General features: G+C 46.4%; 3 protein-coding genes across 4 annotated transcripts in view; all 3 read right to left on the reverse strand.

Annotated features, from left to right (window-relative positions):
- Positions 1-708: 708 nt before the first annotated feature.
- On the reverse strand, positions 709-3,656 carry LOC109507166 (phosphatidylinositol transfer protein beta isoform-like). The gene is made up of 4 exons (XM_019856403.1): positions 3,589-3,656; positions 1,648-1,678; positions 1,038-1,183; positions 709-948 (listed from the first exon to the last, which is right to left on the reverse strand). Exons 1-4 carry the CDS (start codon positions 3,612-3,614, stop codon positions 822-824), a joined length of 330 nt encoding a protein of 109 aa, XP_019711962.1. The 5' UTR covers positions 3,615-3,656; the 3' UTR covers positions 709-821.
- Positions 3,657-4,239: 583 nt separating this feature from the next.
- ttc28 (tetratricopeptide repeat domain 28) lies at positions 4,240-23,838 on the reverse strand. Of its 2 annotated transcripts, none has more exons than XM_019856378.1 (32): positions 23,614-23,838; positions 21,979-22,244; positions 19,062-19,209; positions 18,714-18,986; positions 18,259-18,389; positions 17,820-18,041; positions 17,457-17,645; positions 16,957-17,053; positions 16,346-16,542; positions 16,127-16,280; positions 15,878-16,049; positions 15,379-15,547; positions 15,138-15,298; positions 14,545-15,033; positions 14,267-14,459; positions 13,788-14,121; positions 13,497-13,606; positions 13,284-13,413; positions 12,920-13,147; positions 12,691-12,838; positions 11,695-11,835; positions 11,305-11,440; positions 10,510-11,204; positions 10,155-10,402; positions 9,539-9,663; positions 9,353-9,430; positions 9,119-9,272; positions 8,666-8,742; positions 7,322-7,451; positions 7,141-7,248; positions 5,845-6,364; positions 4,240-5,721 (listed from the first exon to the last, which is right to left on the reverse strand). In XM_019856378.1, the coding sequence occupies exons 2-32, from the start codon at positions 22,237-22,239 to the stop codon at positions 4,461-4,463; spliced, it is 7,479 nt and encodes a 2,492-aa protein (XP_019711937.1). In that variant the 5' UTR covers positions 22,240-22,244; positions 23,614-23,838; the 3' UTR covers positions 4,240-4,460. The 2 variants fall into 2 exon arrangements, with proteins under 2 accessions (XP_019711937.1, XP_019711936.1); XM_019856377.1 differs by having other exon boundaries at positions 21,979-22,337.
- A 683-nt stretch (positions 23,839-24,521) lies between these two features.
- The window catches only part of rph3aa (rabphilin 3A homolog (mouse), a), a 12,203-nt gene continuing 8,910 nt past the window's right edge, over positions 24,522-27,814 (reverse strand). Inside the window, exons 6-16 of the mRNA XM_019856376.1 lie at positions 27,506-27,741; positions 27,393-27,426; positions 27,152-27,231; positions 26,858-26,932; positions 26,394-26,503; positions 26,016-26,142; positions 25,522-25,575; positions 25,239-25,390; positions 25,062-25,143; positions 24,900-24,996; positions 24,522-24,828 (exon numbers count right to left, since the gene is read on the reverse strand). Coding sequence (XP_019711935.1) covers positions 24,692-24,828; positions 24,900-24,996; positions 25,062-25,143; positions 25,239-25,390; positions 25,522-25,575; positions 26,016-26,142; positions 26,394-26,503; positions 26,858-26,932; positions 27,152-27,231; positions 27,393-27,426; positions 27,506-27,741 — 1,184 coding nt within the window. The 3' untranslated portion in view covers positions 24,522-24,691. The remainder of the gene's footprint in view (positions 24,829-24,899; positions 24,997-25,061; positions 25,144-25,238; positions 25,391-25,521; positions 25,576-26,015; positions 26,143-26,393; positions 26,504-26,857; positions 26,933-27,151; positions 27,232-27,392; positions 27,427-27,505; positions 27,742-27,814) is intronic.

Raw genomic sequence — 27,814 nt, forward strand, 5'->3', positions numbered from 1 at the left:
GTTTGAAGTAGGAATCGATATCAGGTGAATTTTTCCTGTGAGAATCTCTGCCAGCTGGTTTAAGGTGGGACTCGCTGTAAAGTGACGTTTTGAGATGGGACTCAATGCCAGGTGAAGTTTGGAGGTGGGAAAAAGCCTTGAGGTGGGACTTAGCATTCATAGTTTTGAAATCAATGAATCATCGTTTGATTCATTGTGATTTTAATTTCAATCCAAATGATTGTGATGACTTTTTCCATGATTATCCAGCTCTATTTGAGCGACATACTTTGAAGCTCCGTCTTTTACGGTTTTTCCCAATTTTTGGCTTTTATCTCTTTCTGCAGCAACCTGTCTTCTCCGACTTGACTTTTACCTTGTTATTGTGAAAAAAAAAAATGTATAAAATAAATACGGTACAACATACTGTATGTAGCGCCCCAAAACATGACAAAGGCTTGCACAGTTCATGATGCACGGCACCCATATATCAAATCGCTCGGTGTGCAGGGCTGAGTCCGTTTTTTTTTTTGTGATGGTCCAAGTCGTGTTGGGACGCATCGCATATTTCAAAAAATAAAATAACATACATTTATTGCACCCATATATCAAATCGCTCCGTGTGCAAGGCTGAGTCCGTTTTTTTTTTTTTGTGGTGGTCCAAGTCGTGTTGGGACGCGTCGCATATTTCAAAAAATAAAATAACATACATTTATCATTTTATTTATGCCATCAAACAATTGTTAATTCAATTAATTGTACATAAAAATATGAGCGAATGACATATTCATCTATCCAACCAACTCCCGATGTTATTCCATGTACATGTAACACAATGTCCATCAATCAATACACTGTAATGTGTCCGGCGACTTACCGGTGCGACAGTAGGGGTATGCATTCCAGGCTTTTTCATGAAAAACAAACGCTGACTCTGGCGCGAGCATCCTCACATATGCTGGGACTTTACTGCAGGGGAGCAAAAGACAAAGAGCCCGGTGAGAAGGCAACAGAGGGGCGACCCTTGTAAAGTCCAAAAGTGAGAGTGGCAGACTGGCCTCTTTAGGTGGTAAATTTTGTGTGTGAACTGTCCCTTTTCGCCGTCCTCCTCATAGGGTTCGTTCTTCAGCACCTCGATGCCCTCGCCGCCGCCCGTCTCATTCTTGCTGGCCTCGGCAACGGAGTACAGCTGGCCCACTTGATACTGGCGACAGAAAGCACACCCTCGGATGAATGGACTGAACCCCATAAAATGGATTTTATGATTCCAACTGTGTGCGTGTGTGTGTGTGTGTGAGAGAGATTTTTTCACACAGCTTTTTGTTTTGTTTTTTTTTTAATAAATGGTACCAGTTCCACCTTGCCGCCTCCTTTCTCCCTGCCAAAACTAATCTTGGTTCTCCGTGTGCTCATTAAAGCTTGTTAGGCCACACTGCTGCACTTGATTTGTCTTAAGGGCATTACTCAGTATGTGATCTTGAGAAGAAAACAACATTGAAAATTGAATGAAAGCAACCTCTGCAGAACATGATAGTTGTGAATTGCTGAATTCAGGCCTGCTTGGGTTGAGGAATTATCCATCTTGGAGGTCAGGTCATTGAACATTTGGCATCATTCTTGAACGTAGCGTAACAGTCTAGTATGACTTTTCCATGCAATGACACTCACCTCTTCAACAGAAATGGGCAACACCACACGACTGCAGGCACAAAACAAAAAGAGAGGTGTGATTACGGGGATGTATACAGTATTCAAATCATAGCTTCAACTCAAATAAGGGGTGCCCAAATCCGATCCTTGACAGTCCCTAACCATCCTGTTTTACATGTCTCACTCCTCTAACACACCTGATTCAAATGGACACCCCGCCAACTGCCGAAGTCAGCTGGGATAGGCTCCAGCACAACCGCGAACCTTGTGAGGATAAGCGACTCAGATAATGCATTGATCTATGGAATGTGTCACAGTTACAACTACATTAGGGATACAATGCAATATAAACAGCAGGTAGGATCCATTTATTGTGATATGTGTTGTGCTATTCATCCAGTTGAACTCACAAGTTATAAGCCATGGTGACAACAGGCACAGTAACCAAATTGTTCGCTAGCTACATTGCAAAAATGTCCATCATGACTCGAGTTATTAGCCTGAAAGATGGCTCAATAAAACTGATTACACAATTTTAACACGTCAATAAAACACGGATCAGTCATCATTGTGGGCCCCAAACCTTAGGTCTAAAAAAATCTGTCACTTCCCCTGAGCGTTCAGTTCTGATTAATTTCCTCTGAATGTGTCACATTCACAACTACAGTAGTGATACATAGTGTTACACACAACATAATTGTAACCATGTAATATTAAAAGGGAATTTATTATTATCAAGCTACAGGTACATACAGCAGATTGTTAGCTTTTTACCTTCCCAGAACAAGTCTCGGCTTGAGTCATTAGTTAGCACAATAATAAAAAAAGATAACAGAATTTTTCTGGGACAGTAAAAAAATAAATAAAATTAAAATGACTGGCGACTATAATGCGCCCTGAACCCAAAGTTTAAAAACCTGCTTTAAAAACAGGAAATCACTCTACCTGATTGGTCAGTTTTCCTTTACTTCCTCAGAATTGTTATTTATTGTATTTGCCACGGCATTTACAAAGATTGTGAATTCTTTATTGATTTAATGAATTGCTGTTTGAAATCACGAGCGACAGGTAAACTCACAGGCTTGAAATAGTTCAAATGTCTTGTCATGACTAATGACCAACTAATAACGCTATTAGTTGGTGTATTACCCAGGTAGATACAACCTCGTGCTAGTAGTTTAAACACCGTTTTTAATCTAAAGCCTCGTTGTTTTACAGATTAGCCATGCTAACAGTTGGCATTTAATCGCCCCATCGAAAAGGGAGCAAGCTGACAACGTACCAACCCACTTTCCGCGTCCTCTTTCTCAACTCAACTCAAATGTATTTATAGAGCACTTTCAAACAGTCTATGGGAAAAAGCGTGGGGGAGAGTCGTATAGTCGTTTAAAGTGTTCACAACACTGCCAGATATTGTGACATTTCTCTGTTGAGGTGGGCTGCGGGGCTAGGGAAGTGTTCTGCTGCTAGCTGGTTGACTGCTAGCAAAGCTCCTAGCCTCGCTTGTTAGCCTTTACGGCTAAATCCGACGGAGTCTTAATCTGTCCCTCAAAAGCTTAACATTACGACACTTTGGGGCTATAACGAGATGCTAACAGGTTATCCGAAGCTAGTGGGTTTAGCACACATACGCCCCAATGTTGAACGGGCTAAACGCGACGATCTGTGTGTGCTTTTTTTTTTTTTTTGTACGACTCATATTGAGTCGGAGGCTAATTGTCCACCCTCGCAGCTAGCGAGAGCTTTTCACTAGCGACGCCTTAAAAAGACCGGTGTCCCGTTAACCGCGTCCGTTATCCTGCCCGCACTCAATATGTCTTGTGGAGGACTACCGACTGACAAACCCGGCGAAATACGCCGCGTGTTCAAAGCTCGCTATAAAGCTCTTAAATGAATGAAAATGCGCCAAAACGATGATTAGGGGAAAAAAAGGGAAAAAAACCAACACGTCAGACTCACTATTCCTTGATGAGCACCATCTTCATCCGCCGGTCTGCGCCTGCGCAGTGTCGAGGCAAAACGAGAAAGCACGGTCAACAAATTGGCCCCGCCCTCTGGGAGATGTCGGATTGGCTGAGCCAATCGATAAATCATTACCGTGAAACCGAACAATCAATCATTAGCCGAGGCATGGTAAACCGCGAATATGCGGGCTTCCCTTTATTGTAAAAATCTGTGTAAAAATGAACAATTACAAGACAATGACGACATCATTTATTAAAAAATATGGAAAATAATTTCAATTCAATATTTTTATTATACTGTATATGTATTAAAGACGTGTAACTGAAAACATATATGTTATGTTATGTTGAACATAAATAAAAGCAGAATACAATAATTTGCACATCATCTTCAACCTATATTTCATTGAATGCACTACAAAGTTAAGATATTTAATGTTCAAAGTGATCAACTTTTTTGTTTTGATCAAATCATTAACTTTGACTTTTACGGTTGCAACACATTCCCAAAAAAGCGGGGAAAGGGTCATGTTTACCACTGTCTGACATCAACTTTTCTTTTCACAACATTCAACAAACGTTTGAAGTGTATTCAAGGGATTGACCATGATTTGCAAATTATTATATTGTGTTTTGATTTATTTTCAACAAAAAGTTCCAACTTCATTGGAAGACGGGTTGTATCAGCACAGAATCATCTTAACTCAAGTCCAATCCTCAATAGTTTTCTTTCTGTATGCTTCACTCACATCAACATTCGTTACCTAGCAACCAACACTGTCTCATCACATTTCACTGACTTCTACCGTAACCCTCTCAGAACATCAGGTTCACTCAATCTCCAAGGCAACCAGGAAGGTGCCAATGTCAACATTTAGAGGAATGGAAAAAATGCCCCGCTAGAAATTTGTAGCCAGCAGGAAATTTGGTGCGTTTAGAAGGTTTGGCGGTAGGCGGCGATTTGGTGTCCACACTGTGGAGACGGTCCAGACTCTCACTGGGCTCATGTCGCGGCGAAAGGTCCAGCAAACCCAGAACGTCCTTCCGCACTGTGCTCATTTTCTTTACTGGAAGGAGGCTGGCAGGGGCCACGCCTTCGTGTTGGCGAGCCGCCTTGAAGGTTTTAGAGCGAGAAACGGTAATCGGGGAGGGGGGTAGTGTAAGGGATGGTTTGAGGTGTGCTTCACTGCTGGGTGGTTTTTGATGGGACTTGCTCCCAGGCGAAGATTTTAGGTGGGACTTAATCTCAAGTGGCAGTTTGAGGTGGGACTCTCGACCAGGTGGTTTGAAATCTGTATTTCTGCCAGATGGTTTTATGTGGGATTTACTGTCAGGTGAACGTTTGAAGTAGGAATCGATATCAGGTGAATTTTTCCTGTGAGAATCTCTGCCAGCTGGTTTAAGGTGGGACTCGCTGTAAAGTGACGTTTTGAGATGGGACTCAATGCCAGGTGAAGTTTGGAGGTGGGAAAAAGCCTTGAGGTGGGAGTCGCTGCCAGCTGGTTTGACGTGGGATTCGTTGGCAGGTGAAGGTTTGAGACGGGATTCAATTGCAGATGAGGTTTTAAGGTGGGACCCTTTGCCTGGTTGTTTGATGTGGGACTCTTTCCCAGTTGACGGTCTGAGAAAAGACCCGCCTTGAGGCAAAGGTTTGAAGTCGCACTCTCTGTCAGGTAGTTTCAGGTGAAACTCACTGCTCGTTGAACGTTTGTTGAGATCTTTGGGAGATGAGGGCGGAATGAGCTTCTGCAGGGAAGAGGAGCGGCATGGTGGTCTGGGAGAGAGAGGACTGAGGGGCACAGCACTGAGACTCGTTCTACTTGGTGGTCTGCTGAAGGCGCTGGTCTCAGACGGCTGAAAGGCACGTGCCCCCCTGCTCAGAATCGGGGTGGTGGGCGTCGAGAGACAGCGCCGCCCCGGGACCCTCTGCAGGCTCTCCACAGCTCGCATGTGGCCCTGGGTCTCCTCCAGGATCTTGCGAGCCAGCTCCTGGGGGTCCAGCTGCCCCACCGGTATGCTGCGCTCCTCCTGGGACTTGATGGTGCTGTCGGTCGCCGTACTTGAGCGGTCTGACTCGAAGTTGCTAATCTTCCCTTTGCCGGGCGTCATGCTCCTCTGAGGAGATGAACTGCGAAAAGGAATATTTGGATCGTAATCAGTGAGTTTTGCAACCAAAGTAAATGATCTCCCAATTAATTCAGACAACCGTTGCCTTAGTACAAAGTGTGTCGCGGCGAAGTCAAAAACTCACATTTTCTGTTTGTAATGCGGCTTGGCAGGAACTTTTGGCGGTGCCGCTTTGTTGGGAGATGCTGCCGTGGAAGTGGTGGCAGACCCTTGTCCATTGGCCCCCCTGGTGTGGGAGTGTCCTGCAGATGGTGTGTCACGGTGCTCTGGCCTCAGAGGCTCGCTGCTAATGATGGCGTAGCCCTGGTAGTCCTCATCGCCCGCCTCCCCTTTACCCTGATTGGTCACTCGCCTGGAGCGGCAAGGCGTCATCATCCCCTCCTGCGGTTGCGTGCACCGACTGTCGACATCACTTCCTGCGGGCTCGGGTCGTGACAAGAAGCTGAAGGAGGAGGTGAGCGAGCTGAGGCTATAGACGGAGATGGCGTCGCTGGACAATGCATCCGGGCAGATCGCGGGTGGGACGGAAGGACGAGGCGGCGAGGCGGGAAAAGACGGGTGCTGAGGGGCCAACGGGGAGGACGAGAGAGACTCCAGAGAGGAGGAGCTGTACATGCTCACACGCTTGGAAAGATCCGTGGAGTCTGAAACAAGACCGGGAAGAAGCGTGTCACACATGACCAATCCTACACGATTGGTCACGAGTTAACCTGGATTGGTCGCCAGTCAATTTAGCGTGTCGGTCAGTCAATTTAGGTTTGTTCCCAGTCAATATGGACCAGTTGATTGTTATCCTGGATTGGTCTCCAGTCATCCTACTTAACTCATTCACTCCCAAAGACGTCTTTTCAGACTTGGTCCAGAATTGGCTGGTACGGAATGAGTTTTAATCGTTTGCATCTAAATCTGTTTGGTTGTCAGTCACATTCGATTGGTCACCAACCTCAATTGTCACATGGTCTCGTTTAGGGTACCTGCCAGTAAGCGCAGAAGCACTTGTGGTTAAAGCCAAACTGCTGCAGGGTTTTTACTTTTTGGACCTGGATTTGCCGCTTCAGTCACTTTTACAAAGTTTCCTCAGGATCAGCATGTAAGAGAATAAACTGGTCTCCTGTCAACCTGCATTGACTGTAGTCAACGTTGATTGGTCCCCAGTGAAAAACGGACTGGCCAGTCTGAATTGGTTTCTTGTTCCACTGGATTGGTCAGCAATCAACCCTGCATTGGGTGGGTAAAACTGAAAAGTTTTGATGTTAATCTGGCTTGCTCACCTATTAACCTGTCAATCACTTTAAATGGGCCGGCAGTCAATCGCTATTGCTTGACAAGCTGGTTTATTCGCCCGTTTATACCCATTCCATGTGGATACTTTTCACACAGAATCGAAGTGAAGTGGAAACACACAATGAGGTGTTCTCACCAAAAAGCGCCAGGAGTGACCGGATAGCAAAATTGATAACACGCCTGCTGGCCTGCTTCCCCGTCTTCAACAGAACGTCCTCCTGACCCACCTCACATAGGTCGAACCCTGCCAAGCAAACATTAGGATCTGTTGTGATACTCTCTCGGGCTTTCATTTGCTTCCTTTGTGCTTTTTCTACCGAGCGCGGCGAGGAACTCGTGGCAGCCGGGAAGCCTCCACGCCTGCACGCTGAGGGACATTGGGATGGCAGTCGATGATTGGTCACGCTCGCAGTCAGATGACTGCAGCTGCAGAAGCACCTGATGGAGCTGCGGGAGGATACACGAGAAAAGTCACTGAGAAGGATACCGTACAACCTCATTTCAACGTACAGTCATAACTTGGTTTTCGACCATAATCCGTTCCAAAAGGCTGTTCGAAAATCAATTTGTTCGAAAACCGAAACCACGCTCTTTAAAAAAATAATCTTTATTGAAGACGTCTGCTCACAATAGAACGCTAACGAGGAAGCGTCACTTCCTCGTCTACCCGAGGAAGCGTTACTTCCTCATGTAAGGAAAGTGGGAGGAGTCAAGTGGCGCATTCAAGTGCGCTCCGTTTGGTCGAGAACCGATTTTTCGGTCGTAATCCGAGGCATAAAAAACTCGAAATTTTTGGTCGAAAACCGATTTGGTCGAGAACAGAGACGTTTGAAAAACGAGGTTTGACTGTACCTCGTTTACTGCAAAGTCGCTTCAAGGCAAATGTGAGTGATGTGGCGTTGGTTACCTTGTATATGAGTTGCTCTCCTGCCTCAGGTGCTGACACCAGTTTGCAAAGAGCCCGAAGAGCAGCAGCACTCAGACCTCAACACACAATGGTCAATGGTAAATGAGCTGTTATTTATAGAGCGCTTTCCAATCCCCGATAATTCAGAAACGACATTTCCCGGCATGCCTCACAACTCCACCAGGTGTGGCCACTTGATTAAAACAGGCAGTGCAGAGCAAAAAAAAAAACAAGGGAGGAAATAAAGGAATAGAGGCATCTACTTGGACTCCGAATTCTCTGCTGAAGGTTCACATCATCGTTTCAAATGTCAAAAAGTGTTTGCGGCCACCAGTGTTGTCTTTTCCGTGTTAACCGGGTCAAAATGGCTCTTTGAGTATAAAAGGTTTCAAATACTAATCCAGAAAATCAATTTGTTCGAAAACCGAAACCACGCTCTTTAAAAAAATAATCTTTATTGAAGACGTCTGCTCACAATAGAACGCTAACGAGGAAGCGTCACTTCCTCGTCTACCCGAGGAAGCGTTACTTCCTCATGTAAGGAAAGTGGGAGGAGTCAAGTGGCGCATTCAAGTGCGCTCCGTTTGGTCGAGAACCGATTTTTCGGTCGTAATCCGAGGCATAAAAAACTCGAAATTTTTGGTCGAAAACCGATTTGGTCGAGAACAGAGACGTTTGAAAAACGAGGTTTGACTGTACCTCGTTTACTGCAAAGTCGCTTCAAGGCAAATGTGAGTGATGTGGCGTTGGTTACCTTGTATATGAGTTGCTCTCCTGCCTCAGGTGCTGACACCAGTTTGCAAAGAGCCCGAAGAGCAGCAGCACTCAGACCTCAACACACAATGGTCAATGGTAAATGAGCTGTTACTTATAGAGCGCTTTCCAATCCCCGATAATTCAGAAACGACATTTCCCGGCATGCCTCACAACTCCACCAGGTGTGGCCACTTGATTAAAACAGGCAGTGCAGAGCAAAAAAAAAAACAAGGGAGGAAATAAAGGAATAGAGGCATCTACTTGGACTCCGAATTCTCTGCTGAAGGTTCACATCATCGTTTCAAATGTCAAAAAGTGTTTGCGGCCACCAGTGTTGTCTTTTCCGTGTTAACCGGGTCAAAATGGCTCTTTGAGTATAAAAGGTTTCAAATACTAATCCAGGTTCAAAGGGTGAATATGAAACCTTAACTGTGCTTTGAAAGCTCAGTACCGAGTAGGGCTTGCATGGTGAGACTGCACTGTTGCAGCCGCTCTCCAGGGTCCGACGTGGGGAAGAAGACGGCGGCGGGGAGGCCGGATTTGCCTACGTCCAAACGGAAACCCAACGCCGACAACAGGGAGCGCCACCCGGGTACGCCACCGACCTTTGAACACGTACACAGCAGACAACTGAAGGGTAGCATAGATGTGCACACAATGGGAGAAATACACACTTGCCACACACCTTCTTGTCCACACTTTGCTGCGATGTATACATGGGGTTCGTGTGGCCAGTGTGAATGCGTTGCAAGGCCTTCTCCACCTGCACACAACACAAGACGAATCAGATTATTTTTGTCTGATCGGATCATTCGAAAGAAGCGTCGCGTAACGATCACGTCACGCCACGCCACGTGTCTTGACTTCTGACCAGGTGCAGAAGAACCCTCAGGGCATCCCTGGCCCGGTTGGCATGCCGGAGGACCTCTGCCAAGGCCTGTCGCAGCGCAGACTCGGGGCCGTTGACCTTAACATCGCTACCGATCAGAAGGTAACCTGTGCGACAACACATAGTGCTTGTTTTGATTTCAAAACACGACATTGTCAAAGAGGGCAAACCGCAAAAGGGTTTCCAAACAGGTTTGCAGTTTCAAGTTAGGGATTCAAATCACCAGTAAGGTTTTAAAGTGAGGTAAAAACACAAGGTTGGGGTTTCAAGCCAGGGTCAGAGTTTAGTTTAGTTTAAAAAGAAGGATTAAGGTTTCAAAGCAAGGCTTCAAGGCAGGTTTCGGGTTTCAAAGTAGGATTAGGGTTTCAAGTTAGAGTTTCAAATTACGGTTTCAAGACTGGGTAAAGATTTGCATTCCAAATTGAATTTAAAGTGAGAGTTAGCTTTTCAAAGTAAGGATTTAAACACAGGTTTCAAGCCCCCAGTCAGGTTTCAAATGAAAACATGAAGCCAGGGTTAGTGTTTCGAGTTATTGTTTCAAAAATTGCTGTTCGGGTTTCAACGTCAGGTTCCAAGGAAGGGTTTTGAATGCGGTCACCTGCCCAGTTGGAGGGGTGTGCAAAGTCCTTGCTGTTGTGTAGCGCCCTCATGGCGCCGTTGAGTGCGGCGCTAGAGGGGGCGCCGTTGAGCAGGGCCGAGTAGAAGCTCTGCATGAAGAGTTTGGCGGCAGGCGGCGGCGTGGGCCACAGGGACACGCACACGCATCGGACGCCCGCCGACAGGAAGGCTCCGGTCAGGCCCAACAAGCCGTCACATGTCAGCCACACGCCACACTCCGGGTACAACCTGGGAGATGGGCGGCAGTCTTTGAAACCATAACGCTGTCTTGAAACCCTTATATCATTTAGATACCGTTAACGTTAAGAACCCTCGCGGAACCCTTCACCACCAACCTGAGGACCACCAGCTTGACACTCAGGTTGAGTTCCAAGATATCCGCCGCCGTGAGGAGGAAGTCTTGAAGCGGCGGACCGCTGCATGCGCTTTCACATGCATTCTCACCAATGCTGTCAACGTCCTTGCAACTCCTCTTTCCTCCGACACAGCGTTCCGCACTTGATGGCAGCGTCCGCCGGCCCCCCTCTTCCTCCTCCTCTTCTTCCTGGCCGGCGGTTCGTTCCCGGCTGGGGGCGAGCACCAGGGCGGCGAGCTTCCAGGAGACATGAGTGGCGAAATGAACGCACTGTGCCCGCGAGAGGGCAGCGATGACACTCTCTTTTGTGGCATTGACGCCGGTGAGCAGGCGACACCTAAGCTGCTCCCCCAGACACAGAGCCTCATCCTGGGCCGAAGGCAGCGGCCCCCACATCCAGCGCCGCATCATGCCGGGCGGCAGGTGCGGCGCCCCCACCACGGTGGGCGCTGAGCCGGCGTCGCAGCAGGGTAAGGCGACAACGGGGTTAGAATGCTTTTCGGAAACTCGGAGGCTTGCTAATGAGGGCACGCAAAGCAGACTGAACATCTCATAAAGGAACTCGTTTGACGAGCTGCCTTTGAGCAAGGCGAAAGGCACCAGGTACAAGTCACCCTCCAGGACCAGAACTAGTTGCCGGTGTCGGCCCGTTGGACCACCTCCATGCAGCAGGGCCTGAAATAAAAAAACACAAATGAATTGACTTTACTCAAACCAGAATCAGGACTTGAAACTGCTAAATGGACAGACCACCTTTCTCGTCGTGCGTACGTACCGTTTCCATCGGCCCGATGAGCAAGTCATAGAGAGCACGTAGAGGAGAAGGTTTGATACCCGACCAGCGGGAAGGAGAAGACGAGCCGTCCTTCGCTGAAGAAATGCTGTTGATGCTACGTACACTGCGGCAACTTCTGTTCACCAAAACGAAGCAGAAAACCCCTTTCACAGTCCGCAGCTTAGCAAAATTATTTCTAGCTCGTTGTCTTGTGTGTAAGATACTTGTACAGAATGGTCAATGGTCATCTTGGACGTGTGAAGTACAAACTGTTGTAGTAAAACAGCTAATCCCTTCCGCAAGCAATTTCTCCGGCATGCTGAGTTTGCATCGGTTGTGCTCCCTTGCTACATTAGCATGCTAAACTAGCTGCTTAAAGGGAAGAGTCACCCGTTGAAGATGTTGTTCCTGGACACCATGCGCAGGTAGCCGCTGGGGTCGTCATCGGAGTTCATTTTGTCATTGAGCTCGTCAAAGTGTCGCTTCGGAACATCTCCGGCTTCGCTCTCGGTCTCACTGTCCGCGTTAAGCCTACAAGGGAATATTGCTTCAATAAGTCGAAATATGACTTCGTTAGATTAGGCCTCTTAAGGTCCGGTTGGGACGGGGGTCGGCAACACGCGGCTCCAGAGCCGCATGCGGCTCTTTAGCGACATCTAGTGGCTCCCTGGAGCTTTATTAAAACATGTTTGAAAATGGAAAAAGATTTTGATAGTAGGCTAATATAGCTCAAATAGATATAGATACATGTTGCAGCTCCGAAAAAGGAGAGTTGTGGTGTTGTTTTTTTTTCAAACAGACACTTTATTTATGCTTTTAACAGACTCGACAAACACAGACACGTCTACTTCCGATTCCGTGCCTCTCTCCTCTTCAACTCGAGAGGCGTTCAAAGACAGCCTCCGAAAAACGGAAATCCATGATCACTTCACTGACACTAAGAAAAGCGAAAATAATGAACCAAAACAAAAAAATAAAGCGAGGACATCACAAAATAAATTCTATGGGGGCGTTTGTGAACACACAACAAAGGAATGAATAACAAACAATTCTGAGACAGTAGAGTCTCCTACATACATACAGCATGTGTTTCCTTCATTGTAAGTTTTATAGAAGGCTTTTATTTTTTTGCGGCTCCAGACATATTTGTTTTTTGTTTTTTTTTGTCCTATATGGCTCTTTCAACATTTTGGGTTGCTGACCCCAGGGTTGGGAATACATGCTTCTTACAACTCCAGCACAAGCAGAACCTCCAGAACCACTGAATAGACATTATCAGTCATTTGATAAAGAATCCTGTTACTAATTTAGGCAATCGTTCCCACGGCTTAAACACAATAGTCCTCAAAGTACGTCGTAACGCAGTAAAGTTGTGTCGTGTTTTACCTGCCGAGGTTTCCATCAATTCCCAGAACCTCTCTGGCATTGCTGATGTACTGCTCCAGCGAGAGCGGACTCGCATCCTGCAAGCTCAAGCGCTCTTGGAACTCCAGCGCGTCAGCTCCGAGACAAGTCTGGTTGAACTTGACGATGCCTGTGTCATCACCATGACAATAGTGGAGAGATGTTGAAAAAGGGAAGCGGATAACGTGAAGGGTTGTATATTTTTTACTACCTGAGCCGGGAGCCAGCAGCCAGCTGTACAGGAAGTCTCCCACCACGGAGAAATACAGCACCATGGCCTTCTGGGAGTTGACCGTCTCCAGGATGTGCTCCACCGTAACCGGGGCGTACTGGTCTGAGCCTGCTGACTGCTGGTGTACTTTTTGACGTTCCACCAGTAGGTCAGTGAAGGCCCGGGTTCGGCCTCGCTCCGCTATGGCCAGCGCCTCCTCATGGCGGCCTGTGGAAGAACAGTAAACAAATGTTTGTAAATCGACAGCGATGGATGATCAGTTTTTGGCTGCTGACCTACATTTACAAATTAAATTCTAATATTCGTTACACGAAATGCTATTCATGCTGAGATAATATCCTACCCAGGCTGACGAGGACCCTCTGGAGAGCCTGGTACGAGTCCGTCTGTAGGTCAAAGAGGGAGAGCTTGTAGTCCGGGCTGTGCTGCATCTCGCGGCGAATGGTCTCAAAGAGAACTGATGCTCTGTAGAGCTGAAACACGCAGAACAATGAGTTCTCACCATTTCAAATCGATATTTTGTTCCACAAACAATTACGCGGTCTAGGCTTCAGACCTGGTGTTGGGCCTCCTCCAGGTTTTCAGCAGCCCACAGAGCCAAGCCAAGGCGGTGGCGTATCTTAGCCTCGTCTTCTCTCCGAGCCAACTGCTCAGCCAGGCGAAGACCTGAAAGCAATTCAAGGTTGTGTTGGCAATCTTTCAATCATTCCCGACTGACTAGATATGAATTTTGAGATAATGGGCGGTTTAGTTGAGTGAACACATGATTCCAAGCACAGCCCAAAATGAGTTCAGAAAAGCGATGAGAGAGGTGCTGATGTCTTGACGTGGTCGTTAAATTCCTCACCTTCCTGCAGGTACATCACGGCCTGCGTGTAGTTGCCCAGTGCGTGGTGTATCCTCCCCAAACTGCCGTACGCTACCGTTTTGGCCACCAAGTTGTTGGTCTGCGCCGCCATGCTAAGGTGCTGCTCCTGGAAAACCAGAGCCCTCTCGTAGTTGCCCAGAGCCTCATAGGTCGCTCCCAGGTTTCCGTAGGCTCGTGTTTGCTTCTTCACGCAACCCGTCTGCTCCGCCATGTCCAGAGCTCTTTGGTGCCATTGCTGTGCCGTCTCGTAGTCAGCCATCAGCTGGTAAACTCCGCCAACCACGTCGCTGGCCTCTGCTTCCAGGGATTTGTCCTGATGAGAAAAGCGGGTTTGATGTCACTTTCGGAGCCAGGATTTGATTGACGCATCAGCTTCAGATACTGTGGCACTAAATAGTGACAGTGAACTTTCGGACATCGAGTCACCATCTATTCGAAAAAGATGGACCACTGCTCACCCCGGCTGATCGAGCAATGCTGAGTTGGTGCTCCAGGCAAGACAAGGCCTGCTCGTAGTTTCCCAGGTGGCTGTGCAGGGCACCCAGCTCTCCGTACGCCTGTGCCTTCCCGCCTTCTGGTCCAGCAAGCTCATGAGCCACCACCAGCCTCTTCTCCAAGCACACCACAGCTTGTTGCAGATTGCCCATCGACCTGCGATTGAAAGGACACATCGTTAAAAGAGAAGTGTTCTACCACTTTGCAGCCCTACTCCCCCCGAAAATGCCGTTTGAATTACCTGTGAGCATTGCCAAGTCCTCTGTAGGCTTTCTCCTGGTCCTGAACTTGTTTGAGACTCTGAGCCACCGGCAGGGCCTTGTCATAGTACCGAATGGCCTCCTCAAAGTCTCCCAAGGCGTTGTAACAGTCTGCTAGGTTCCCGTAAGCCTTCCCCCGATCCACGATGCCCTCCTTGGAACTCAGTTGTTGCAACATGGCCAGCTGCTGCTCCAAGAAACCAATGGCCTCCTCAAAGTGACCCATGTTCATCTTGGTGATGCCCATGTTCCCGTGGACTTGAGATTCCAGGTGGGCATCGTTGAGCTGTTGCGTCAGGTCCAGCTGAGCCTCGTAGCACTGCAGGGTTGTGTCGTAGTCTCCCAGAGCCATGTGGATGGCAGCCAGACAACCCAAAGCGTGGCACTCCCCGCGATGGTTGCCCAGATCTTTGCGCAGGGTAAGCTCTTGGCTGTGAAAGGACAAGGACGTGTCCAGCTGGCCAAGCAACCTGACAAAGGTACAAAATTGGAAGTTATACAGTATGGTAGGAAGTGATTATCAAGGTAGCCAGGGAAAAGGATGGAAGCTGGACGTCTTCACTGAACTTCTTACCTGTATACTGATCCTAGCGCTGAGTAGGCATCTGCCTCCATCTTGTGATCACTGAGCTCATGAGCTAAAGATAACTGCTGCTGGTAGAAGCTGGCGGCTCCCTGAAGATCTTCCCGACAAACGCTGACATCTCCGAGATTGCCCAAAGCCCTGAACATTGCCTATAAACATAACATCAGGGACAGTCCGTTAGGTGCACCTCAAAATCTTTTTTTGTGAAGACTCCAACATGGACGCTTACCTGTGTATTGTCCAAAGCTTGTGCAATCTGAAGCAGATATTTCTGACATTCTTCTGCTCTGCCAAACTCCCCCAAGGCTTTGTGGGCCAGGCCCAGGTTACAGTAGGCTTTGGCCTGGGCCAACTTATCCTGTCGGTCCTGGGCCAAAGCCAGATCCTGCTTGTAGTATCTAGGAAGTAGAGGAAAGAAGGCTAAGTGTGGTATGGATCTAATGTACATTTTTATCTGACAATTCACCACGAAGTCACATGTTCTTCCGGGTCTGAGCACTGCAGTCCACTCAGCTTTTGACTCTAACTAAACTTGCCATACTGAGGAAACCATATCTGATAACATATCACGTTTCTTGCCATGGCTTCAGTTTCAGATACCAACAATACATTTGACTCTCCAGAAGATGGCTGATTCTCTTCAAGTCAGTGGTAGTTACTCAAATTTTGCCACTCTGAAGTATCCCACTGTCCATCGTAGAAACATTCAGAGTAGGCAAAGTTCTCACCTGGCAGCGTCTTGGTACTGCCCCAAGCAAAAGTGGGCATAAGCCAAGTTGTGGCAAACTTTGCCCTCGCCCTCCAGATCATGAAGGCCGGGAGCCAGAAGCAAGTATTGCTGGTAGTGCGGTAACGCCTGCTTGTAGTCACCTCTGCAGCAGTGGAAGTTGCCCAGGTTTGCTGGAAAATAGAGAACAAAATGGAAGTAGAACCAGAAAGTATCATTTCACGTTCTTTGACGCTCATATCTGGCTTGCCTAAAGCTCTCGCTTCACTTTGAACGTCACCGAGCTCCCGTGAGATGCTCAGGTGGTGCAAGTAGTGTTTGAGGGCCCGGTCCGGTGCACCCAGTGCCTGGTAGGCCACCGCCAGATTGCCATGTGTGGATGCCTGGGATGCTCTGTCATTCACCTAGAACACATGGAGTCGGTTACTGCTCCTCGCCACGAGGAGCGACTCTTTCCAAGGAGCTTCACCTCCAGGGAGATGTTCAGTTCCTGGCGGTGGAACCCCACAGCTTGCTCGTAGAGGCCCAGGGCATGGTAGGCGTTGCCCATGTTGCCGTAGGCCCTTCCCTGTGCGGCGTAGTCACCCAGCTCCTGGGCGCAGGTCAAGTGAGCCTTGTGGAGCTTCAATGCAACCTTGTAGTCACCTCGCATCTGCTGGACGATGCCTGAGGTGGAGGAAACACTGAGCTTGAGTAATGGCTTAATTTCATGTATTTTATAGCACATATACTCATGTATTTTATAGCACATATACTGGTGGTGTCGTGATCTGTCCTGTTTGTTTTGTTTTTGTGCATTGGATTTACTTGTCTTTTTGTGGCAATCTTTTTGAAAGCATTTTTGGTTGTTCAAATGTAAATGGGTAAGACTGTAATTCGTAAGTTTTAGTGATGTTGATTGTCTCTTCGGGATCACAGTGACTGCAGAAACTGAAACCTGCATCAATAAAAGATGAGTGCCGATTGGCTGGGGCAGTAGTCATGTGACAGAGAACAACCAGTGGGGAACGTGATCTCTGTTTCATCATTTGAAGTCGTCACATCCAAAGCTCACCCGAGACTGAGCAAAGAATCACGTACCCAGGTTGGAAGAGGCTCGGCCTTTAGCCCCGGAGTCCTGCAGCTCCTCTGCAATTTCCAGTTGATGTTGATGATACCGCAGTGCGCCCTCCAGGTCCTGAGCACCACATATACAACTTTATTCTCGAATGGTTATTATGATTATTCCGGTAGGATTATGATTTTATTCTTGTAGTATGTATACCGTATACCTTTTTTTTTTTAATAACAAACTATAGTCTTGTAAGATTACAAGTTTTGTCAGAAATAAATAAATAAAATAGTGTGTTGTGATACTTGTAATCTGATTTTAATGTCTTGGAAAAAAAAAAAAAAAGATTTTTTTTTTCCCCCCTCACAACAAAAATAAAGACTATTTGTGTGACAATATGACTTTTTGGGAGAAAATAAAATATGATTTCAATGACCAGGAAGAGGTTACCTCAATTCAACTTTTGCGGATTACCATGACCTGATTCGAACCGACATGAATGCAGCATTCAAACTGTTGACAGAACAACCTGCATGCATCGGGCGGCATGTCCTAAGCCAGCGAAGGCCCTCATCTCCACGGTACGGTCTCCAAGCTCCTGAGCCAGCTTCAGAACTCGACTGTGGTATGACACGGCTTTGTCGTAGTCCCGCTGAGAGTGGTAGGCACTGCCCAGGTTGCTGTATGCCCGAGCCTCCTCGCGTTGGTTCTCTAAAGTCTGACGAAAGAGATAGGTGAGATTCTGATACGTGGACATCTCATTGCTGTATTTATGCCATGTCGATATGGAGGTGTGGAGTTAACTTTGTACACTTTGTAGGGTGTCACTTTCTAAAATTCAGTCCTTGCATTTGTTTTTGTGGCAGATCACAGAAGTTGGAATGAGTCGCACCTTGGCGATGTCCAAGTGTTGCTGGTGGCACCGCAGGGCGCTGGTGACATCCCCCATGGCGGTGTATACGGCGCCCATGTCGCCCAACTGGCGGGCTTCAGAGAGCTGGCAGCCATTTTGTCTGGCCAGTGCGACGCACTGCTTGTGGCTTGCTAGCGCATTGGGGTAGTCGCCGATGGCCGTGTACACGTGACCCAAACCGCTGAGGGCATCGGCCGCTGCCTGCGGTTGGTACACCGGCCACAATTTGAAATTAGCGTGCGAGTTATTAGTTTCTTTTTAAGTGAATGGTCCAAAAAAAAAAATCTACTAAATACTGAATAAAGTAGCAGCAATCAAATCAAGTGAATTAGCGGCTAAATTAGCAGCATGCTAATAGGCTAACATTCACAATGGCACTACATGGCGGCCATGTTAATGCTAAAGCGTGTTCACAAACCTCTTTGTGCTTAAGCTTCATGGCCAGAATCAGTTGTTGCCTGTGATTGGCCAACGCCTCTCGGTAACTGCCTTTGGAGAAGAGGGCGGAGCCAAGGTTGCCGTGGGCACGGCATTCACCCGTTTGGTCACCTGCGGACAAAATGAGCAGGCGTCAGTTAACATTCTCCATCTTGTCATGGCTAACGCACACTTAGCGCGCACATCTAGGTCTTGGACCTGACACCGATTACAACCTGACACTGTCATGACACAGACACCGACACTGACTAGGACCTGACTCAGAAAATGACCTGATGCTGCCAATGATCTGACTCTGACCATGACTTGATCCTGATGCCGACTATGACCTGATGTTGACTAAGAACTGATGCAATCTACAACTTAACGCACGCCTGACACTAATTACAGGCCTGATGCTGACGTGGTTTGACTGTATTAAGCTTTGACATTCACCTAAGGTCCGGGCCACATCCAGGTCCTGCTTCATGTAGTCCAAGCTCTTCTCCGCGTAGCCCAACGACCAGTATGCCGCACTGAGTGCCGAGAAGATGGAGCCACGCATCTTCAGTGAGCATGTGCCAATCTGCAGTGCCGCTTCTAACGCCTCCGCAGCGGCGGCATAGAAGCCGTGTGCCAGCAACTCCTGTCCGACCAGCGATACCACCATAAAGGGGCTGCGCTCCAGCTTCATGGCCCGCAGCTGGCGATAGGTAGGCTCCAGAGAATCTGGAGGTGGGGGAAGCATTAACAAAGTCGCGGTCAATTCGGGTTGTTGAGTGGTCAAATCGGGGATGAACTTACCTCTGAGTGGCGACTTCATGGCAGCTTCCACCATGCCCGACATAAGCTGCAGACTCTTCGGGTCCTGCGCCACGCCCGAGGCGAAGGCCGCCAGGGCGTCTTCGTGGCGTCCGAGATGCTGCAGCGCCACTGCCTGGCGGAAGTAAGCCTGCAAATGATTAAAATAAAACGAGCATGTACGTACATGTCAAATTCTGGTCGGATAGCAATGAAGCCAAGATGGTGAGTAATGACATCACACAACAGCTGGTGTGCCACCTGACACCAGCTATTACACTGACTGTGACCTGATACTGACTATTATGTGATGTCGCCTATTACCTGACGACAACTACGATCTGATGCCGATTACGATCTGAGGTCCGCGTCACACTAACTACCACCCGATGGCGACTATGATACCACTATGACACTGACTGCGATGTGACATGAACAGCGACTGTGACTCGATGTAGACTATGCCCTGACACCAACCTGACGCTAATTTCATTCTGATTCCGACTAAGACTCGACGCTAATTATGACTAGATGCCAAAATCCCGTCTTCCGGGTTTGGTCACGTGACTTCTTCAATGCGAGCCCAAGGCCAATTTGATGTCAATTTCAGTGAACAGCAGAGGGCAGTACAGAACAAAATTGCAGCACCATGACAATGACGCAAATAAATCTGCTAAATGATTCTTGTAATATAAGTTGGAATATTGTGTGTAGGCTAGAGGAGTTCCTCGTGTTCCTGTTAAATGTTTTCTTTTTAGGAAAGTCTGTGCAATGACAATAGTTTTTCGTCAGAGATCAACTCACTCACCTTCCTGCGGGGCTGCCACTTCATCATGTTCGCCCAACAAACGTCACAATAACAAACTTAGCGTCACATGTTCATCTCTCCACCGCATCACCTGCTTGGTCACTCAAAGTCTGCGAGTGCTTGATCAAAACCGACTCTGAAACCTGATAGGCTGCGTGGATACTCTGACCCCTCCCCCCATCCTCTCTCTTACACACACACACACACACACACACACACACACACACACACACACACACACACACACAAGGTTCGGGGTCATGTTACAGAACTGTCACACCAGGGGGCACCAGAGGTCAAGTCAATGTCATGTGACGCTATCCAACCAGCCACAAGTGAGCTCTGATTGGCTGACTGGATGATGCTGTCACAAGGGGGCGTCATGATCTGCAGGAAATCATCAAATTAAAGTGTAAAGAGATCAAAAGACTGTCTTAGCTTGGTGACCAGTCCAGGGTGGACCCCACTTCTCTCACTCAAAGTCAGCTGGGATAGGCTCCATCTCACCCAGTTTCTTAAGAAAATAAATGGATGAATAAGCTTGAGTGGTATTTGAAATTGTTTGTGTGGTGTTCCCCTCGCATGAGTCCAAGATGATCCTTGTGAGCCAGACTGAGGTCGAGCTGCCTGGACAGGCCTGACGGAGACCCAGGCAAACTTTCTAATCTCATGCCAGCCGACGTCCTACATCGGGCTGCCATTGTGGTGCCAGTCCAGAGATAATGACAGGGCAGGCTAGGAGTCGGGGCAGGCCACACCACTCTGTTCCCATGACGAGCTGTGTATGAATATGTGTGTGAGTGTAAGCAAAGTCGGTGGGAAGAAGTGAAGGGGAAAGAAACTTTTTGTTGATTTATTCTTCTTCTGTCTGACCTCCACTTCGGCAAATCAAAAGGCTGGGCTTCATGCACATACACTTACACATGCGCACACACACACACACAAGGGAACACGCAGCTTCTGTTATTGTCTTTAAGAACCAAGGCCAAGCGCCAGAGCAGAAGAAAAAAAAAACATACACTTCCGTCCATTCTCTGTCACAGAGGAAGGAAGTCAAGTTTCTCGCAAACACAAACGCACACACTCACGCCATTTTGTACACCCTGTGATGTGACTTTTGTGTGTTCCGCACTTTGCTTGTTATTTGATTTCATTATTGTGATATATTCACCAGCACAATAACATGAAAAGCGTGATTGGACAGCGTACGGATATCAATATCTGGTGATTTTAGCATGAATACTTGACATGTGAGTGACAACTGGCAACATCCTAAAGACGCTAAATATGAAGGAAATAATCCTTAATAGTGAACAATTTTGCAAGAAATATTGAAGCAGAGTTTCATTTGTGGGAACTGTTGCTCAATGAGGCTTTTAATCCGCCATCTTGAATTGAGCTATGATATTGTACGGCAGTACAAGATGGTGCCATGTATCGCAATATTATATTTTGCACCATAATATTGATATTTTGTGGCTACCTAGCGATTGACACCTTGCTCCAGAGGCTAATTAGCATAACAACAAATGACGGAGCGGCAGCTAGCTTGGGTCAGTTGTGTGCTGTTTACGACTTTGTCTGTGCTAATGCTAATGCTATATCAAATACAGTCGTGTTTTATTGCCACGTAAGTGGCATCCCACCAAAAAGGTTTTGCGTAAGGATTCCTAAGGTTGAAGATGATGGCAAAGCACTACTTTTGTCTAAATGAAACTCTTCAACTCACTTTAACATGTGCTGTGGTAAAGTTCTACTTTTGTTGAAGTGAAACTCCCAAACTCACTTCGACATTGCTCCTTGGCACCAAGATGGTGACAAAGTTCTACATCTGTCCAAGTTCCTCAAATCACTTTCACAAAGTTCCATGGCAACCAGTTGCCACAACCAGGTTTGTAAAGCACTGCTTTTGTCGAAATAAACTTCTCAATTCACTTCAACAAAATTCTATGGTACCAAGATGGCACAATATGACAGCAAAGTGCTACTTGTGTCCGAATGAAATACCTCAATGCGCTTCAATTTTGTAAATTTCACAGAGGATTTGGGTTAAATGGCTCCCATGGTGTCCGATTGACATCACAGCGGCGGTCAGGAGTTGGGAGTTTGTACCTGTGTCCACTTGGGGTTGATGTCTCGGGCCTTGTTGGCATCGTGTAGGGCCTGATGGTAGCGGCCCAAGCTGAGGTGGGCCGCCGAGCGGGTGCTGTACACCACGCAGTTTAGGGGGTCCGTGGCCAGTGCCTCCGTGCAAAGACCCACAGCCAGGGCAAAGTCCCCCCGCTGGCAGGCCTGCTCACAGCCAAGGACGGCATCCAACATGTCGGCTTTGCTCAGACCATAGTCATGTGGTAGTCCCGCCCGTTTGTTCATGCTGACTGAGGATGATGATGATGATGATGATGACGATGATGATGATGAAGAGGGAAGGCTGGTGGCCGCAAGGAGGAGCAAGAGCCCAGCAAAGACAACTGAGGAGGAACAACATGTCATGTTTTAAGATTCTTGTGAGCAAGACTGTCAAGAACTCAGCGCATCACCCAAGTGAACTGGAGGACATTCTACTACGAATGTTCACATTTGAAAAATGAATGAACTATATTATTACAAATTTATTGAATATGCTGATATACTGTCTCAATTTTTTAACAACTTTATCACAAATTCCGCCACTGAGTCATTACTCAAAAGTAAAACAAATCATTTTCTACTTGAAATGCACATGCACGTGAAAGTTATGCTGCATTTGCTTATACTGTGATACTTGACAGGCCTATGCTGCTTTCCTTCAAATCGTTTGCCAGTCTTTTTTTTATTTTATTTCAGTTGCAGGCATCAAAATACAATTTGGACTGAAATGTAGGCCTGACTTGTTTGGGCCTGTTAATGTATATTTAAATTATTGGTGCTTTTGTGTATTTTAATGTGAACTGTTTCAGAGTATAATTGAATTGAATTGAATACAGTACAACTTTATTGTCAAATGTGCTGTATTATATGCAGCACAGATGAAATTTCTTCAATGTCGTTTTAGAATGCACTTTGTAATTCATGTTCATGATTTTCTGTCCTTGAGGATAAAAAAAAGATACCTGAAATTAATTAATTAATTAGCGAATGAATAAATAAATAAATAAAGACCCCAAAAAAAGTTAAAAATAATATTAACAATGAAAAATAACAAATATGATCATATGCCAATAACAATTACACATAACCAGATGTTACCATTCATTAAATATAAAGAAAACATAATTTGGTCAATACAATAAATAAATAAATAATTGGGAAGTGATTTAAAAATTTAAATTACACAAAAGAAAAAAAAAAAAACATCTGCAGCGAAAAACTTGCTCTTTGTAAGTGCGGATTGTTTGGAAGTGATCTGGTAAGACACCGATTTTAACCTCATCTAAGCCGATTTAACATTTTTTGTCACTCTTTCTTATTTGCTATGCAAATGTGGTGAGTCACGTGCAGCTTTAAAATTTCTACAACAACAACAAATAGTTTACTGGATTGTGACGTCACAAATCCAGCTTGGGTATACTGTACTGTACATACACAGGCAGGACAGGAAAAAAATCACAACGTGAAACAAAAGATAGAAAAAACCCCCAGAAAATCTCAGTTTGAATAAAATACAGCAAATGAAATCATCTCGAATTTGCGCACGTTGTCTCGATTACTTTTTGAACCAATCAAAACATTTTGACTTTAGAAGAAGTCGCGCGTGCACGTTCCTACCTTGTTCTCCCGGTAAATGAGGCAAGTTTCCATCAACCCGCCCTCACGCGGAGCCCCCGAGACCGATAACAGCCGCCCGAGGTCGTGGTCGAGGTTCGAATCCGCCCCGAGTAAAGTCCAAACGAAACCAGCACGCCATGTTTGCAGGAGTTCACCTCCTCCTTCCCTTCGTGTGTGTTTGTCCCTGTGTGTGTGAGAGACTTTCTTGCGATGACGTCATTTAAGTGCGTGGAGAAGTGGACGCAGTCTTTGCATTCTACCTATGTCCAGCAGGTGGTGACGTCACTCCGAAGAAGTTTAGAAGTTTTTCGACCAATCACGCGCAATTTATGGCTCCTTGGAAATATTATAAACATCATCAGACACTCTATATTATGACTGTATATTTGTTATTGTATTAAATTATGAAGTACACAAATTAATTCACTCACAGAAAAACCTCAGTCACTCACTCCCTTGCTATCTCAGTCAGTCAATGAATAATTACCACAGCAAGTCACTCATTTGCAAATAATTTAGCGAATTTGCTAAATTAAGACTTCAAACCAAAATGGCTGACATCCAGTTTAATTTTCTTCTTCCTATTTTGGCAGCAGTGGATGGAACAGGTGTCAAGGGCATGACTGAGTAAACTTGACCAAAAAAGGCTGCTTCAAATGAAAATGGTTCACCTCTTGTTCAATTTGGGCATGGGTTCTTGGGACTTTTTCATCTGTCCTGTGATGAGTCATGTCCACTCAATTTCATGTAAATCACTGAAACTGGTGATGTCCAGTGGGCGCTACTGATTACATTGGGTGGTGTAGTTCACCTGTAATTTGTCGATGACAGACGTCTGTTATCAAGGTGGGTGACGGCTCGATCCGACTGGTTGAGTGTTTGGTGTCATGAGCACACAGGCAAACATCTTCAGGTGCATGATTGTTTATTCCTCACAAGACAACATGCATCAAGACCACTGAACACCTGATGGAACCGGTCATGTGAGGCCGAGGCCATTCCCTGGTGGAGGCAAACATAAAACGGCGACGGGAAGACGAGAGCGTAGAGTGGACCAGGGTTGAGCTGAGTGTCATTTTCAGTCGTCAAAGCGTCCGCTGCTGTTGTCGTTGAGGAGAAGATGCCAGCGTTCAATCTTCTTGTCTTTGTTCTTCAGACATTCGTACCAGTGCTTCAGACACTCGCCTTGAGCCTGGATGCCCAGCTGGCAGCCGCCTGCTCACAGACACGCGTGACAGTTAGCTAGGCATAGCATGTTGGCTAAACATGCTAACGCACAAGCTCACCGATGAAATCGTTGGATTTGCCCATGTCGTAATCCCACACAGAAATGTCCAGAGTTTTCTTAGCCAGCTCACCGTGCTTGATCTCATAACTGAACTCCTGGAAACAAGAATTCAGTCACTCATGAATTCATACATTCATTCACTCATAAAGACGTGACTGACCTCCTGGAACTCTGGATTGAGCGTTTTCTTCTTAATCTGTGTCTTGTTCTTGCCTTTCTTTCCCATGTCAGGCTTCAGACACCTGAGGATGAATTAAGTAGTATAGGAAGTTGTCAGTTGGATTTGTATGTGTTAAACGAGTACGACGACAGTATCAGCCATGTGTGTTTGACATACACTTTGACAAAGGGGTCCGAGTATCCATTGGCGTCCATGGAGGCGAGGTGGGCACATCGGACAACGCCCACAATCAGACGACCCTGCTTGCTGTCGTACCTCAGAGACAGCAGGATGCGACCTCGTTCCTCACAGTCCTCGCCCTCGTCTACCTAACCACAAACACAAACACACTGTACATACCCTACTTTGTATTGCGAGCAGGGTTAAAACACTTTCGGCTACACACACACACACACACACACACACACACACACACACACACACACACACACACACTTACGTCATCCTCATAGAGCGCCATTCCTCGAGATTGACCTCCAACAACTTTTTTCACCTGGAGAAAAAAACGTCAAGATGTGAGATGTGAGATAAGTGAGAAACACTACCATCTGGTGGTTATGATGCGGAACTGCGCCTTCGAATGCAGAGTCTCCTCCACATTTGGCTGCAGGACAAAAGACAGAAGAAGTTTTATAAAAGTGAAGATTCCCCGTAGCAGAGCCTGAAGGGATGAGCATGTATGTTTGCATGGGGCAGATTAAGCTGTGCCCCAGAATGATATATTGTAAAACATAGACAATTGCAGATAACATCAAAGTTGCACATCTGAACCACAAAGTCTCTGTTTCCAATCAATTTATTTCCTGTTATTACTTTGAGTTAAAACATAAAGCAACAAGTAGCAAGGTTGAGTTTCCCAGCCCTCACTACAGCCGTTGGTCGTTTTAAGAGTTAATCTTTTTAAGGTATTTCTGGTCCGTGACGCAGTCTTACCGGAACGACTCTCTCCAAGCACACGTTAAATTTTTTCTTCTGGTTGAACTTGAGTTTCTTGAGCGCCACTCGCGTCTCCCCAATGAACTCGTTGTGTCCGAACTTGTCCTCGTCGCTGACCGATAGCCTGACGGACGAAGAAGACGCAATTCATGTTAAATGTCACTGCATTGTGAATTTCTCCATTGCGAGACTAATAAAGGTTTATTATCTTAATCTTAATCTTAATCTACAACCAGACCGTTCCTAAATTCAATTTGTTCCGTGACAAAGGAATTAAATTGACTTCATTTTTTTTCGACACATAGCCCAATGTAAAAAATAAATAAATAAATAAATAAATCAACACAATTGTGGCTGTAGAAAGTGAAGCCGTACCGTAAGGTTTTTCGGGACATTTCGTCATCGGTGATGCCATGGTAGACCAGAGTCTCGTTCCAAGTCGGATTCAGAGTGTTCTTCAGTGTCTTCGTGCGAAGCTTGTTGGACTGCACCACATGAGACAGACAAAAACTGAACCACTACTCTGTAATCAATAGTACAATCTGGTGGCTGTGATGGGGCACTGCCCCTGCCACGATGATCGGTGGTCCAAAACAGTTCCCTCAAAATTTGTCAAGATGGTTCCTTGTAAGATAATGTACAGAAATTCTGAATGGAGTCAATAAAAAAAAAAAAAAAGAAGAAGCTAGCCTGTCTGAAAAATAACAGCTTAAGTCACGGGGTGTGTCAGTTCTTAGAGTTCTTTTGTTTTCTCACAAGCTACAGATACTAAATTACATACGCTAAACCACCTAGCAATAAGCATCCCGTGGTTGTTATGGCGATAGACTGGCGAGTACCTTACTAGCACCCGGAAGCAGGTGTAATTTGACGTAAGGGTCCGATAGGCCATTGGAATCCATCGGCTTTAAGCCCTGACACAAGGAAAAAAAAAACCCACACACGAATAAAATTTTTGGCTGAATGAAGTACGCACAATTTAAATGAAATCATCTTTGAATTGAAGAAATAAAAATGGAGCGCTTTGAATGAATTGAATGAAAAAAATATGGCCGCACATTAGAATAAAATGAAAAGAAAGTAAAGTGTTTTTTGTTTTTTTTAAAGAAAGTAAAGGTTGCTGCAGCGTGTACCTTGGCCTTGATGACGCAACACTGCAGTTGGTGGCGCTCTTGCTCATAGAGCAGACTGAATTCTAAACATCCCAGCGTGGCTTTCACAATATAAAAAAAAAGAATAAAATAAATCATATGAGACCAAAATCTGAATCAGAAACAGAATCATATTTATTGACCAAGTATGTAAAACCACACAAGGAATTTGTAGTATGAGCTCCTCCAGGAACATAAAACTGAAGCGAGAAAACTTGCTCACTTGCATCGTCTGAGTCTTCTTCGTCGTCGTCGTCCTCCCGCGACGTTACAGTGCTCACTTGCGTCGTCTGAGTCTTCTTCTTCTTCGTCGTCGTCGTCCTCCCGCGACGTTACATTTGCGGGGGGTTTGGCGAAAAGACGGGGCTCCGTTCTGCTTGCGATTGAGGCCGGGAGCGTGGCAGCCGCTGCTTCCTTTTTTTCCTCCTGAGCGGCGGCCGGTATTCTGCTTGCGCTTGAGGCCGGGAGCGTGGCAGCTGCTGCTTCCTTTTTTTCCTCCTGAGCGGCGGCCGGTGGCCTCGTGGCGCTTTGGGCTTCACCCGACATCATCGACGGAGGAGGACATTGTTCTTCTGTACTCGCACAAAAACAAACAGAAAGGTATACACATGTACAGTTTGTGCATTTTGTCTTCTATCTTCAATC

Source organism: Hippocampus comes, unplaced genomic scaffold (genome assembly GCF_001891065.2).
Source record: "Hippocampus comes isolate QL1 unplaced genomic scaffold, H_comes_QL1_v1.1 scaffold213, whole genome shotgun sequence".
In the NCBI taxonomy this organism is placed as follows: Eukaryota; Metazoa; Chordata; class Actinopteri; order Syngnathiformes; family Syngnathidae; genus Hippocampus; species Hippocampus comes.